This window comes from Phragmites australis, chromosome 19, assembly GCF_958298935.1.
Source record: "Phragmites australis chromosome 19, lpPhrAust1.1, whole genome shotgun sequence".
Taxonomy (NCBI): Eukaryota; Viridiplantae; Streptophyta; class Magnoliopsida; order Poales; family Poaceae; genus Phragmites; species Phragmites australis.
The window spans coordinates 8,193,370-8,209,562 of record NC_084939.1 but is presented as its reverse complement, the minus strand read 5'-3'; the positions used below and the strand labels follow the sequence as shown (position 1 = coordinate 8,209,562).

At 43.0% G+C, this 16,193-nt stretch overlaps 1 protein-coding gene across 1 annotated transcript; it reads left to right on the top strand.

The window, feature by feature from the left end:
- Window positions 1-13,384: 13,384 nt before the first annotated feature.
- LOC133900696 (uncharacterized) lies at window positions 13,385-15,659 on the top strand. The gene is made up of 4 exons (XM_062341908.1): window positions 13,385-13,620; window positions 13,753-13,848; window positions 13,978-14,454; window positions 15,133-15,659. The coding sequence occupies exons 1-4, from the start codon at window positions 13,582-13,584 to the stop codon at window positions 15,649-15,651; spliced, it is 1,131 nt and encodes a 376-aa protein (XP_062197892.1). The 5' UTR covers window positions 13,385-13,581; the 3' UTR covers window positions 15,652-15,659.
- The last annotated feature ends 534 nt before the right edge of the window (window positions 15,660-16,193 follow it).

Below are 16,193 nucleotides of genomic sequence, written 5' to 3'. Positions count from 1 at the left end.
ACTGTTTTAGCATCATACTAAGTCCCTAGCCAAGCCCTAGCCCCGGCCAAAGCCCGATCTATGCCGTCATGGTCGTCACCGTTGCGGACAGCCGCAAAACAGCCGCGCTGTAGCTGATTGGTATCGATGTTCCCGACCGATCAGAGGTCAAATCACTAAGCCCTTTTACCGGTGCATGCCCCATGATGTTCCCCACGCCCTCACCAACCCGTTTGGCCAGTAGATTAGCCAAACTATAGAAATCAAAGTCGACATACCCGCTGTCCGGTTTCTGCACGTGTTCAGCACGCGCACCGGTTTTGCATTCGCGTCCCCCGTCAACCCGAAAGCCGTATGGATGCACCAACCGTGTCACGACGTGTCCCATGGAGTCTTCTACGTTACCCTAGGAGCCCATCCCCGTTTGTGCAGCGACACGACCAGGACGCCATTGCCAACCACAGCATGTCGCAGTCATCACCCGTCTCATCTATGCTGATCGTTCTTCCTTTCAGTGGATGATCTATCAAAACCCATGCCATAGCATTGTGTTCCCGGGTTATATGAACATCCTTGTTCAAATGGTTCCTCAAAATTCATAGCCAATCTCCTGGAACGCGAGCGTCTTCGTTCCTACATTTATTCGCGGTCACCACCAAACCTAGAAGCAGTCATCGCTGTTTTGTCACTACCTCGGATGACCCCTTCCAAAACTAACCATACCGCTGAGTTAGTCTTTCCGCGTTCTACGCCATGCTTCCCTCGTTTCACTGAAATACCACTGAAGCCGACATCGATGTCTGTGACCACATGCCCGATCGCCATCTCCGACGAAACCCGAACCACCACCGCTACATATAGTCACCAGTAGTATCCCTAACCTAGAAGTGCAACCTTCGGCCTTTTTGATCCATCATAGGTGGTAGATACTATACCTTAGCATATCTCTTCTTTAATCCAAGATGGTATTTGCATAGCATACCAAGTCAGCGCCACATCATTCTCTTTGGTCTAGTCAGTGAAGTCTAGTCTGCCCTACACTTCTTGAATCTTGCGCAATGATGTTGTCAAGCCTGACACAGTGATTGTGCAATAAAGCCTTTCCCATAGAAAGATAGTTCCGGAAAATCAGTATTTCCTTTTCAGTCTAATCCATCTTCCGAAAGCCCGTTCTCTTTTTATCTTAACTCAGATTTAGGTGATTCTTTTGTCTAAATGTTCCTAAAATCATCCCTATCCAACCATAGTGTTTTTTAAAAATATTTTAATGATGTTTGGTATGTTGTTCTTAGTGTTTCCTTTGTGTTGTTTGTCGGTAGTTCTCGCGATTAGTCGATAACGTTCCAGAGCAGTTCGAGGGACTTCAAGACCAAGATTTCGACAACACTGAGCAGCATTGGGAAAAAGGCAAGTGTCCTTGATCATATTGAACCTATGTTTTTAAATGTTTTGTTTTTACAAAACTGCATGCAATGTCTGTCAATATGATGGGTAGTCACCTATGTTAGGGTTTTTCCCTAGATATTCCCTTATTATCCCTTGGAACCTAGATGGTTTATGGTTAGTAGTCTTTTGTGGGTAGATTGCTTAGCCATGCTTTTGGGATATTAAGAAGTGTCATAATTTTGACTAATGAACATATGCAGTAATGATGATTAATATGATAATGTTTTAGCAACATGGAACCTTAGGCCTTGAGCAAAGTGGTTTTGATGGTTATCATGGTTATGATGTTGGTTTAGTATTTGCTCAAGTAACCTAAGTAAGGACCGGTTCGTGGAGTGACAACCCAAGAAGTAACGTACCAACCACGAGGCTGATATGGGTAAAGTGTGACATACTGATTAGAGTCTGTCCAGTGTGCGTTGGGTCAGCACAAAAGGGGGCTTCTGGGTAGGAGCAGTTGCTTGCGTAAAGCCTGGCGGTGAAACCTAGTGGGCAGACATGCACTGGATTAGTCTCTGGTTAGTGGAAAGTGTCATACAGTGATTCTTGGCGGCACACCACTGGCGTGTGTTAAGTGTTTCGCGAACACGGCAACATAGAATTCACTGACTCGTGGGGAAAGCTGGACAACCTCTGCAGAGTGTAAAACTGTTATAACAGCCGTGCTCACGGATATGAGAGACTTGGATCCTCACATGATTAGTGGGTTGTGGTTATGGATTTGGTTATGGTTCTGGTACAGGGAGTACTAGATGGTTGTGGTTATGAGTTTGGTTGTGGTTATGAGTTTGGTTATGGTTATGGTTCTAGTACAGGGAGTACTAGATGGTTGTGGTTATGGTTCTGGTACAGGAAGTACTAGATGGTTGTGGTTATGGTTCTGGTACAGGGAGTACTAGATGGTTGTGGTTATGGTTCTGGTACAGGGAGTACTAGATAGTTGTGGTTATGATTCTGGTACAGGGAGTACTAGATGATTTTGGTTATAGTACAGGGAGTACTAGAAAGTTATGGTGTGCAAGGTGGGGAGCCTTGTATGCTGCGTGTTGGACTGTATGGGTTACATTCACTTAATAATTGCTTAATGCTTTTGAGTCCAAATATGTTTTCATTACTCGCATTTTACGCAAAAATACCATTTGTTAGCCTATTCTTGATATAAGCCTGCATATCATTACTTTCCCCCACTTGCTGAGTACTCTATGTGCTCACACTTGCTATTTTCCCTACACCATGCGATATGTATGCTGCTGCTCAGTGAGTGAAGATGTTGAAGACTATCAAGACGAGGTTGTGACGTTCTAGGCGCGTGTCTCCCGGTCAGTTGCCTGCGGTGTTGTTGGGCACCAGTGCTTCTGTTCCGCTGCAGATATCTTCATAGAAGACAATATATGTCAATTTGTGTAAGAGTTTAACGTTTATTTAATAAAAGTATTGCTTTTGTTATTCCACCTGTGACGTCCTTATGTGTGTTGAACATCCTGGGCACACATAAGCCGCATCTGGTTTTGGCCGTTAAAACCGGGTGTGACATAAGCTTTCCTTCCAAAAGTCCTCCTTTGATGCCCTGGATAGCAGCATCGATGATGGTGTCTTCGCTCAAGCCCTTCGCCTGGCAGCGAATATGAACGAAGCGACACATATAGCTCTACAGTGTTTTGGTTGGCTGTTGCTTGAGAGAGAGGTTGCTGGCGGTAACCTTCTCTGCTCAATTTCCTTCAAAATTACTATATAGGGCATTGCGCAACTGCTTCCATGAGTAAATGGATCCTGGAGGCAACGTGGAGTACCATGACCTCACTATCCCCTTGACCGCTAACACAAAGGCCTTCACCAGTGTTATGTCGTCTCCTCCAGTGGATTCAACTGCCTCCTCAAAACTCATAACGAACTCATTCGGATCTGACTCTCCGTCAAACATTACTACCCTAGGCATTTTGAAGCCCGAAGGCCATGGTCGGCTCTGCAAGCCAACGGAGAGAGGTGATTCTGGATCACCCGCGCATGACCTAAGCCAAAGGTCCTGCGCCGGTCATGCTGCAACTACTAACGGAGGAGTCATGTGCTGAGTCAGTTCATCTCCGCGCTACAACATGTCAATCTCTTCTTGCATTTTCTCCAGTGTTCTTCTGGCCTCGTTGGCTCACCGGCGATACTACGCGGCCTTTCGACTCGCTGCCGAGCTATGCAGTGTACGCTTTTTCTGCATAATCTGCCTCTCCAATTCTTCGGCTTCTAATCTGGTTGCTCTTTCCTCTTCTGTCTCATCTTCATATTCATATTATTCGAAGTTACCAAGGTCGTCCAACTCTTTGACAACATGTGCCTTTCCCCTTTCTCCTGCTGAAGCCTCGACGCGGGCACGAAGGTTAGCTTCTACCCTTCACACTACTGCTGCTACATCTTCTTGGAGAGCTGCTTCGTGACGATCTTCGTCCTCTGGGGACACCACATTCACATCGTCATGTCTATGCTGGCTGTCGTCAGCTCCACCAGTCGAAGTATTAACCAGCTCCGACACCACTGAAGGGAGTGTTTCGACCGAAGCCCCTGCTGGATCAGCTGCTCTGGCAATGCTGCCGATATACCGAGTGGTTTCATCTTCTTTTTAGGTGGCATGGCTTTGGATTGTTCGATCCCCACGGATGACGCCAATTGTTGGTCGCTAGGTCACTAAACCAGGGGAAGTCCTCGGCCTAGAGAGAGAAAGAGCCGAAGGCGGTGAGATACAGTGCCAGCCTATTTATAGCCCGTATTCAACCACTCCATGCCATAATTTACAGCATTACCCCCCTAACTACCACATTCTCAGCATATTCGGGGGTATTTTGGTACTACTTAGTACATTTGCACATTTACAACTATACTCAAGATCGCTACACGGGCTTCGACGAACCCGCGCCTTCGCCCGAGCCCCTAAAGGCCAAGTCGCAAATGGGGCTTCAGGGCACCTTCGACCAGCCTTGACACTGCGTCCTGAGTCACCCTTCGGTCTCCGTCTGAAAGCTCGCTAGGGACTTCGCCTACGTTGTTACTCGGTCTCACGGGTCGACCTTCGATCTCCGTCCGAAGGCCTGCCAGAGGCTTCGCCTGCGCTGATACTTGGTGCCGCGGGTCGACCTTCGGTCTCCATCTGAGGGCCTGGTAGAGGCTTCGTGTGCACTTCCTAAAGCACAACTGTATTATTCGTCATTGTACAACTACCAATGGACTTCGCCTCACAATCCAAAGGGGCGCGTGAGACCATTCCCCAACAATGAGCATGTCTATGTTTTGTAATGCATGCTTATGATTTGTGACTAACCGAAGTTGGTGAATGTGTTGGTGGTGTAAGAGAAGGAGAAAATGTGTCTTGCTTGTCTCATGATGTCTCATAATGTGAAGGAGAAAATGCTTATGTGTCTTGCTTTTCTCATGATCTGCGGATTTTGGATCTCAGTTTCCTGTAATTTTTAGACTTATGTTTTTATTAGTAATTAAAGTACCACTAGATTTAGGGTTTAGCGGCATAACAATAGTTATATTATATGCGACCTAGAGTTTAGAAAGGTAGGATATGTTGTATTTTGTAGTATATTGTAAAGATCAATTTTGACATGGTAGGATAGCCATCAGATACATAGTAGTATTTAGAGTATGGTAGTTTCGATTATCTAGATTTTACAGAATAATGATGTAAGTAATAATTATAGCTAATTAGAAATTTTATTAAATAAATGGATGGTTAATTAGTTTAAATTGGTTACTTTGCTTAGGAGCAATATTGAATAAACGTATTGTTAGGTGATCATTGGTGTCCATAATTTTGTTAGAGTTTCAATAATCAGAAGTATAGTTTTCTGTACTAACATTGAATATATTTTCGGATGTTTCCAGGGATGTCCGATATATTATATTTTCAGATATATTATGGTGAAAGTCAAATTAATTATGGTCCTAGCGGTGTAGATCTCTCTGAATTTCAGCATGTCGTCAAGGGACTTAGTAGAGCCAATGAGAGGACCATAGTGGGCGTTTGCAAGTGGCTCATGCACCATTTTCAATTGGATCCCCAGCAACATGAGCTTAAGCTGAGAGTTGTGCTAAGCTGTGCTACTCTGGGGGTACTTTGGGGAGCTCGTCCCGATTAATGCGACATCTACTTAGTGGCAGTATATAGATATATCATGTGTACATAGTCTCCCTCTTGTGCTGCTAGCTAATGCGACATCTAGCTAGGAACGACCTGCTCCAAAAATTCTTAGAACTAAGTTCCGCCAAACATGCCTTAAAGTTGAGAAGGACATATAAATAATTGGGAATAGAAGTGCTCTGGATCTGCAAATTTGACAAAAAAAAACTGAGGAAATTGTAAATAACTGGGAGTAGTCATACCTTTTTTATTTTTGGAGTGTTCTGTACTACTGTTGATTTTGGTGTAAAGAAGGGTAATCTTATTTGGTGCCATAAGTATTACGATCAATATCGCCAGTCAAACCTCAAGCAGTTGAAATATGGGCATACAGTTAATATCGATTTTGTTGAATAATAAAGAAAATTTATAGGGATGGCACCAACAAATACTCATCGGAAGCAGACGCAAAAGCATACAAAATGTTGCTCTTCCAACCTGGGTCAATTGCCGGTAGGAGATGACAAGGTAATTTATTTGTTGGTGATCACAAAATGTTCTAGATGTTATGAATTTGGATTTATAATAATGATATAATTGTAGATAGACAGAAGATGGATGTACGATGCGAGCCGTGTGAGCGTAGAGTACAAGAACAATGTTGATTGTTTCTTGGTACAAGCCACAACGCACAAGTCAAATACATAGTCTCAATACATGTGTTGTTTATGCGTCGATTGCGAGAACAAGAAGCGGTTCTCCACCACCCAGCAGATACATTCCCACATAATGCCAAGGGGCTTTATGCCTGGCTATACCTGTTGGACCGAGCATGGTGAAGCTGAGATCGTACAAGAAGGGCAATACATTGAAAGAGAAGACGAAGATATGTGCACCAATATGCCGGTCAACAAATACATTGATATGCCGCCTGCCGGAGATACGTTGGCCGATGATGATCTAGAGGAGATGTTGGCTGACGCCAACGTCGATGATCTGAAGCAGATGTTGTGCGATGGGGAGGAGAACTTCACCAATGAAAGAGAGTTTCAAAAGTTTGAGTGTATGTTAGACGACTTTAAAACACCGTTGTTCCCAGACTATGAGAAGGAGTACACAAAGTTGCGTGCTGTGGTTTCACTGCTGCAATTGAAGGCAAGCAACGGGTGGTCCGATACAAGCTTCACAGAGTTGTTACTGTTCTTGAAGAAATTGCTTCTAAAGGAAAATGTGCTGCCAGAAAATACGTACCAGGCCAAGCAGGTTGTGTGCCCATTGGGGTTGGAAGTACAGAAAATACATGTATGTCCAAATGATTGCATGTTGTATTGCGTAGAGCATACAGACATGCAAGTGTGTCTCGTCTGTGGTGCAGCATGGTACAAGCGTGACGATGATGATATCCATGGTGAAGGAAAAAAGAAAAGGCATCCCGTGAAGGTGATGTGGTATTTTCCTATAGTCCCCCGTTTGGAGCGTTTATTCATGAATAAAAGGCATGCCGAACTGATACGATGGCACACCGATGAACGCAAGGATGATGGAATACTGAGACACCTCGCTGATTCTACGCAGTGGAGAAACATCGATAGGAAATACAAGAAGCCCTTCACAGAAGATGTGAGGAATATAAGATTTGGATTGAGTACGGATGGGATGAATCCATTCGGCAACATGAGCAGTAGTCATAGCACTTAGCCTACGACTCTATGTATCTACAACCTTCCTCCTTAGTTGTGTATGAAGCGAAAGTAAATTATGATGCCGGTGTTGATACCAGGGCCGAGGCAACCTGGCAACGATATCGATGTCTACCTGAAATCATTAATGGAAGATCTTGTAATACTGTGGAATGATGGTGTGCAGGTATGGGATGCATACAAACGAGAGAACTTCACCCTACGGGCAATGCTGTTCGTAACAATCCAAGATTGGCTAGCCCATGACAACCTATCGGGCTAGACTGTCAAAGGCTACTGTGCATGCGTGCATTGCTTAGATGAAATAAAGAGCTTGTGGCTGAATAATAGCCAAAAAAAAGGGTTGCATGGCCGAGGGCTGGGGAATTGAGGAGGTCATTGATTTTTACGTCGACTACATAAATCTCAAATCGATTGGTGTGCATGTATCTCGCCATGAGGGGAGGCTACAGGGGAAAGGGACGATAGGTGCAAACGTATTCTGCACTAACGACCCCATTTCATTCACGCAAGCACATTTTGCAGGTCTTCAACAATCAGTTGTAGTGGACCTGTATGTCGAAGAACACCAGAAGATGCTACGCACCAGAAACCTAGGGAAGTCCGCTGTTTGGATCGCGTGAGAGCACAAAGATCATTTTGGCGCTTGGTTAGCAGACATGTGATGCATAAACAGATAGAGTGTGCTCAGTTGAATATGTTGGCTCACGAACCGTCTGCTACAATCCTCACATTCCAAGGATATGACATGAATGGCTATACATTTTATACGAGAGCTCAAGATAATAAGAGCTCCAACCAAAATAGTGGTGTCCGTATAGATGCCTACGACTGCAATAGAAATAGGGAGACCTATTACGGATTCATAGAGGAGATCTGGGAGCTCGACTATGGAGTGTTAAAGGTTCCTCTTTTCTAGTGCCAATGGGTCAGACTCCCAGGAGTGTGAAGATTGACAAGTACGGTATGACTACAATGGACCAAAAACTCGTTGGATACAGAGAAGAACCATTTGTACTTACGAATGATGTTATGCAAATCTTCTATGTTAAGGACCCGGACCCGGCTAACAAGGAGGAGCACCACGTGGTTCTTCAAGGAAAAAGAAGGATTGTCGGAGTGGAGAATATTGTTGATGAGGAAGACTACAATCAATTCGATGCGCTACCTCCTTTTGGAGAGGACGTTGACCTAGGTCCCATAAAAGACACCGATGAACCTCCCTATATACGTCATGATCATAATGAAGGGTGAATCGTTAAGACAAAGTAGCTAAATTGTATTAATTACTATATATGAATTTGTTTTTAGATGCAATTATACCTCACTTTTGTTATGAAAGCTTCAATTTGTAGTATATGGTGGTAGATATATTTATTATTGACCATATTAATTTTTTATTTTAGGTATATAAAAAAATTAATTTTGGTATATAGCAAGTTCAAATTTAAATAAATATGTATTAGGCCTGCTAGGTCAACTTAATATTAATAAATATAGATAGTACAAACTCAGTCGAAATCACCTGAGTAGCGCAAGTTTCATTTACTATCCATCAAAATATGAGCACGACAAGCTATAAATGAGTTTTTGTCTCACAAAATAATTTCTTACACAAAGGGACATATAAAAGTTTAAATTTGAGTTTAGCTTCTTTGTGATGAATATTATGGCATACCATCAGAAAAATGACTACCTTCCGCCTCAGTTGTGCTAATACGGCAGTGAAGAAGCATATAATAACTATGGAAGGAACTTTGCATGCTCGCCACGTGGCATGAGTATGTTTTGATATAGGTCTACTAAAATTTTGACAAAGTTAGGTAGTCTACTACTTCAACTGGTATATTTTTATGGGTTTGAATTTTTGCACAAAATGACAAGGATGAACTTTTTTGGTGACATTGGGGTTAGATACTGGTCGCTATCCTGTGACGGCAACTAGTTCAAGCTACCTTGAGAAAAATGCGGAATTTGAATCAGTCATTTGTTGACATTCTGCATGAATACCGTCCAAAGTTCTGAAAAAATATTATCAATCGATCGTGGTGACAGAATCGGTGATCAAATTAGTTGTGTGCACCTCTAAGGTGGAATCTAACAGCCAGAGCAAAATTAGTATCATTCCTTCCGATGAATTGTGTTTCGAACTCCAAAACTTGCATACATATATACTAGCAACTATATACGTGTGAAATCAATTTAAGATATAGTAATGTATAGAAGGTAAATATTAGACGTCTAAGTATGGAAGATAAATAATAAAAGATTGAATGTATTTTTAGAATGCATGGAATATAAATATTGAACGTCTAGATATGGAAGACAATTAATGTGATATTAAATGTATTTTTGGAAGTATGAATTAATGGTGAGAGAATCTTTGCATGGTGACCATTTGATCAACTATATATATATATATATACACACACACCAAAATCACATGCATGGGTGTTTTGAATTTGAAGAACAATGTTGAGATGACCATAGTTTATGATTTGTGATGAGTAATTGACGGTTGAATTGGATTCGAGTTAAATTACAGCTTTTTAGGATTGCATGAGCTTGTCTATGTTTTGTAATGGATGCTTATGATTTGAGACTAACCGGAGTTGGTGAATGTGTTGGTGGTCTAAGAGAAGGAGAAAATGTGTCTTGCTTGTCTCATGATGTGTAGGTCAATATAATCAACATGGAGGTCAACGATGAGAGGTTCGGGACTAAGTGGGAGGTTTAGGGATGGATGATCAGGGATGCTAGATGAAGTCATGGGTGATCCACATCGTACATATGGAGTGGTCAAGATGCGCAAAATGGTGACGAAGATGGAGTGTTGACTAAGTCAAAGCAAACTGGAGGCCAGTGATAAGGTGGCTCGAGAGCAAGAGCGTAAGAGACTTACTGGCGATTAGGATTGCAGGACAAGGTGACACGTGTTGACATCGGAATCCTTGCTTATGATGTAAGCAAGTGGCGAGAAATGTGCAAGTTGGCTTTGTGGTTTGGCCTTAAAACCATAGCACGGATGGAGGTGCACATGGCACCATCGTGAAGCACGTAACAAGATGAAGCTAAGCCATGAAGACATCGGGTTCGTTGGATGGACGGATCAAGAGTTGATGTTTTTGCTCCTAGTGATAGGTGGGAGTGTGTTATGAGTGGAGGGCATTTTGGGGATATCAAAATACCTACAAATAGAGAGGTTGCTGGTTGAGAGCCTCTTGAGGGTTTTATTTTCAACTCTAGCATTAGGGTTTTTGCTAGGGGGTACTTAGAGAGAAAGGGAGAGGAAGATAGATATGTTTAGAACTAATATTTCATGTTTTCCACAAGAGAGGATTGATGAGGGCGGTATCTTAGCAAGGTGCCTATGTATTCAACTTCACTATCAATGATATGAGATTTGTTGAAGTAATTTCGTGCTTCTCTCCATCCCCCATCTCCTCCCTATGTGTTGATGAAAACCGGTGTTTTTCCCTCCCATTTGAAGATTTTTCATTTTCCCCATTGAGCTGCTATTTTGGGTGAGATTTTGTGAGATTTTGAGGTACTAAGGACGTGGGAGAATATATCTTGAACTATCTTGGATCAATCCCTCTCACGAGCACCATGAATTTGGAGTTCTTGCACATGTTCATCCCTCACCTCAGTTTCTCAAAAATTCATGAAATCCAAGGTGAAGTTTTTGATCTTTTTGGATGGATCTTTTTGGTGGTGATTCTTTGTGTCTAGATGTAACTCTGGTTCAAATTTCATTGAATTTGGAGGTCATTTGATTAGATTTAAATATTTCGGCCTCATTTCACCTATTGATCCAAGCAGTCAGATCTCCAGGAATATAAACCCCCCAGGAGACCAGAAGTCCCAGTAATCAGACTGCTAGAACCACGGTCAGACCACCAATGGATCAGTTCGAGAAGTCCTTTTTTGCATTCTGTGGCTAGTTCCAGGAGTCTGACTGCCACAAGTGCAATCAAACCACCATGGGTAGTGGTCAGTCAACGAGGACCCATGGTCCGACCATTAGAAGGAGCAGAGCTTTAACCCTCTCTGCTATTAGATCACCAAGAAGCTTAGCCAGATTGCTGGAACTGAGTGTTGTGTCCCGTTTTATTTGCTTCTTTCTAGTGTGTGCTTTTGTTTTGCTTCTTTACTTTATGAGAAATTAGTAAGGCGCCTATTCACTCCTCTCTAATTTTCTTGTTAGTCTTTTAGAATTTTTCTCTAAGCTAGAGAGATCAATATCCTTCTATGAAAATGTCAGAAATGAAAACTTCTAGATGATGACAGTTCGAAATACTTTGTTGGCCCAACCGTGAAAATATATAACAACTAAGGGTTAAATTTAAAACTGGAATTTGGCAAGAACTTTGTAGGGATTTCACAAGAAAATGTTCTATTTCAGCAGGATAGGAAGAAAAAATTTGCATTTCAAAAACGCTTAAACTATGTTCTCTATAACAATACATACTTTATATTTCATTCGGCCAATAATCCAATATAAAGCATATCTTATTCCTAGCAGATTATATGTGTCCAGAATCAACTTTATTATTTGTATTCAGACAGGAAAGAACTATCAGAATACTGTGTGAAACTAGTACTAATTAAATGGATGCTTCTAGAAAACTGAAAGCTGTATGAACGACGTCTCTTTTAGTATTTTTCCCACTTTCTGAATTTTATAATAACATCACATATCACTAGAAACTGGTATATACTCCCACAGTTGCTTTGAAAAAATTAGCCAGCTAAATTGTTTGACCAAGGAAACGTATATTAGACTACAAAGGATTGAGAAATTGTGGTAGTTGGGATAAATGAACCAAAGGGCTACTTTTTGGGTGCTTGCATCAGCATTACCTAATGATTATTTAATAATTTTAATTGAAAACTAGAGCATTAGAGATGTAGATTCCTTACCTTCATATTCATGGTAGGTCTTTGTCCCACTAGAAACTGGCTGCAACAGTACAGCAGCGTTGAAAACAAAGATGTAAAATTTGGCACATATGCTAGGGAAAGAAAAATAAGAGCACAAAGCACAGAACAGCCCAAATAGGATTACATAATTGTTCTGAATGGACAAAAATAGCATTGTCTTGCTTGAGCCTTTTGATCGACCTACTCTTCAACTTCTCCACTATCCAGACTCTTCTAGATATGTCATTTTGTTAAATAAACTAATTAAACTTATTGAACATTGTATTTTTGCTGCTGATTAATTACCTTAGAGGGAAACAGCATGAACCCCTGAAGCAAACAATATCAAAAATTCTAAAATTAAAGAATTATTATTACCCTTTTTAGTTCATCTTTGAAACAGTTCAGAAGTTACAAAGTAAAGTTGCACTTGATACATATCAAACAGAAAATACTGAATGGACAGAAAGAGGAAACAAGTATGAGTAAATAGGTTTTGTGTTTCCGAATTAGTCTTGGCTTTAAAAAAATAAGTCATATTCTATTACTTTCACCTTTGTTTTAAGCAGAATTGATCAAGAACCAGCCTGTTCTGACTCAGCTGCAGCTGGTTTGATGATGTGGTTTACAGTGAAGGAAATTACTATACCAAAATTTAGTTCTAGATCAAATATCTGTGGCTAGTTTTAGATCTGCGGAAAGCTAGTGTGCAAACTTTATATTCCCCAAGATACTTTCTCGAATTATTTGACGCACGTATAATGCTACATAATGTAAATCCAAGTAGATGCCACCATATACGTAAATTACTCGAACATATATTACCCTAAGTACGCATCAGTTCCGGAAGGATTAATAGACCGAGCCAAAATGCCTGCTTGATTCTCACTACAAAAATTGCATTGCTTAGTGTACATAGTACGCTAGCTATCTACGCGCAAGTCCAATAACTAGTGTTGAAATAATTTTTTTTTGCAGCCTAAGAAAGACCAACCCGCCAATAATGCAGAGGAACATGGCATATACCTGTAGCTGGATGCCATGGACCCACATTACAGTTTAAACAACACATAGCAACGACTTGAGATTTCATGTCACAGCAATTAGTTTTATGCTCCCTTGATAGAGACATGAACATTTGTTTTGTGTGTGTTTCATCATTTTGTGCACAACTGGGGTGTTATAATATAAGAACCATGGTTAAACAGCTGTTGCATCCAAGCTAGCCACATCTTCTTCCTACAGGACCAAACTTAGAAGCAACCAAGTGAGAGATCCAACATACCTCAGCTCAGCTCCTTCCACTTCTCATACTGTCTCTTCCCTCCTGTTCCACAATTCTAGTGGAGACTTGACTTCTCTCTCTAGACGCCATCGAAAGACACATCTATCTCTAGCTATACCATCAATTAAAGGGCACAAATGTGTGGAAAGATGAAGCACATCCACATGGAGCACAAGGTATGTGTGGTAGCTAGCTTTTCTTCTAGCTACACATAACCTATCTTTAATTGTTGAAACTATTGGTAGAACAATTTAATTTCTCATATATAGTACTATCTGATTGTTGATATATGTTTCCAAATAATACAGGGTTTACTTGGTGGAGAATTTAAAGATGGAATTTGCTCCTCAATTCCGAAACCTCCTCCTTCTAGCACCTCAAGGCCAAACAGCATGGTTGTGAAGGTAACCAGCTAGAACTCCGTTGTTGGCCGCGTTGGGCGGCTTAATTGGGCCTAGCCGAAAATGTTTGTTTGTGTGGAACGCATGAATCTCAGAGACATTAAACCTCGGCTCTTCGGTGCGTATGTGCAGAAAGTGTGCCCGCGGGAGTTCATCCCGCCGCATATCGTGGCCGAGGCGATCTCGACGCTGCACGGTCTGGACCTGCGGTGGTCGGGACCGATCACGCCGAGCGAGCGGCAGTACGTGGAGCAGTACGTGCTGGCCATGTACCCGCAGTACTCGCACGGACTCATCGAGGACGGCAGCTGCGACAAGGACGACCTCTACTCCACCTCCTACAGCAGCAGCACGACGTCGCCGGAGGCCAGCGGCGAGCGGCGGAGGTCGTCGCCGGTGGGGTCGCCGTCATCGCCCGACATGATGGACACGGTCCGGCTGGAGCCGTCGCGGCTGCTGGACATCCTGACCAAGAAGTTGTCGTTCCCCGGGAGCTTCATCTCGATACCGGAGATCCAGGCCAGGAACCGGGTGCTCCGCCACTGCGGCCTCACCGACGACGAGTACCTCCTTCTCTTCGCGCCCACGCCCAGGGACGCCATGATGCTGGTACGGTATCTGCTAATTATTGTTCCCCATATAATAATAATATTGCTAGTGTAACTAATATGCAATTTCTTCACAAATAGTTTTGGTGAACAAGCATACATCTGTTTATGAAGAGTGTAATTGGTAACGGAAGACATTCTTGTATATATAAGCAAATAAATTAAGAGCTCACGGGATTTTTTATTCAAAAAAATCCACAATAAACCTACCTAACTTGTAGTTAATGGGACTAGACCTAGCACCGGTTTGTTTCCATGGAACTGAACCTCATTTTTGAATTAAGTGCAGAACAGAACAGACATGCTAATGTTGTAACATAACAACACTGCATAAAATTCACAAGATGGAAATGATAGAGGCTCTGAGTGTGACACAATGGTTTCAAGTTGTCATCAAGGGAAAAAACCATTTATACCATACGTATTCGAACCGTCAGAATTTAAATTACCTTGAAGGAAACCAGCTAGTAATTTTCAGTACGATCCTTTTTTAGCCACGTGGGCCGGGCTTGAACATCCAAACTCCAGCTGCACAAAAATCCGGTCCATCACAGCCCAAACATGAACTCGTTTCATAGTTTTGTTTTCCAGAAAAGGTTTTTTTTTCTTTTACCACATAAAATATCTCATCCTGCACCCGGAAATTAAGATTGTAATGGGATTTATACGTGGCGTGCAGGTGGGGGAGAGCTACCCGTTCTTCCGAAGCAGCTATTACATGTCGATCCTGGAGGAGGACGGCGACTGCATCCGCGCCTTCGCGGCGCACAAGGAGGCCAAGGTCATCGCGGCGCCGGAGTCGTGGCTCGACCTCCGCATCAAGGGCTCCCAGCTCAGCCAGTACTTCCGGCGCAAGTCCAAGCACGCGCCCAAGGGCCTCTTCGCCTACCCTGCCGTCTCCCCTTCGTCTCCCTCCGGCGCCAGCGGCACGCAGCCGGCGCGGTACTCGCTGCACTGGGTCTCCGAGGCGCACCGCAACGCGCGGCACGTGCTCCTGGACGCCACCGCGCTCGCCGTCGGCGAGGACCGGCTCCCGCTCTCGCTGCACCGCCCGGACTTCGTGCTGTGCGCGCTCGGCGACACCACGCGCGCGGGAGGTATGGAGCAGCGGCGGCGGCGGCAGCAGGAGGCCAGTGTCACCTGCCTTCTCGTCAGGAGGAGGTCCTTCGATTGCACCTCCCTGCCGCAGAAGCAATAGATATTTGTTTTTGTTAGGATTTTAGCAGAAGCATCATTAGGATTATCAAGTCAAACACAAAATCAACATATAAGATACGATATTTTTTAACGAGGCTCAATCAAGTTGCCTACATCCTCGGAGTATGACTACGGGCGTTCCTCCCCAACTGTTTCGTCTTACCCTTGGTTACAACGGTGGTGCATTCTATTTAAAGGCCTAGAATTAGGAGTTCGACTACAACTCTAATCCTAGTCCCACCCAATTACAACTCAAGTCTATCTGTAACCTACCATATACACATATTTGACACATATTTCAACAAGCTCCACCTTGACGAATATGCACGCAAACTTGAGTCTGCCATGTGTGAACCTCCGTGTACCTAGACTTGAGCCGTCTATCTTCGCTGCTCATCCTGAACAGTCCAACAAGGATGCCTCGCCGTCAGGAACGTATTCCGCAAAATTTGCAGCTCCCACCTCCATGACTTCACCTTTCAGCTTGTACTGATGACCTCCCATCTTCTCACCTATCATCACAGTCTTACCATCCTGTATCAC

Excerpts from the sequence above, each read along its gene's own strand:
- LOC133900696 (XM_062341908.1), top strand. The coding sequence starts at position 13,582 with ATGTGTGGAAAGATGAAGCACATCCACATGGAGCACAAG. Across the intron at positions 13,621-13,752 it reads ACATCCACATGGAGCACAAG|GGTTTACTTGGTGGAGAATT; the intron begins GTATGTGTGGTA and ends CAAATAATACAG. Across the intron at positions 14,455-15,132 it reads CCAGGGACGCCATGATGCTG|GTGGGGGAGAGCTACCCGTT; the intron begins GTACGGTATCTG and ends CGTGGCGTGCAG.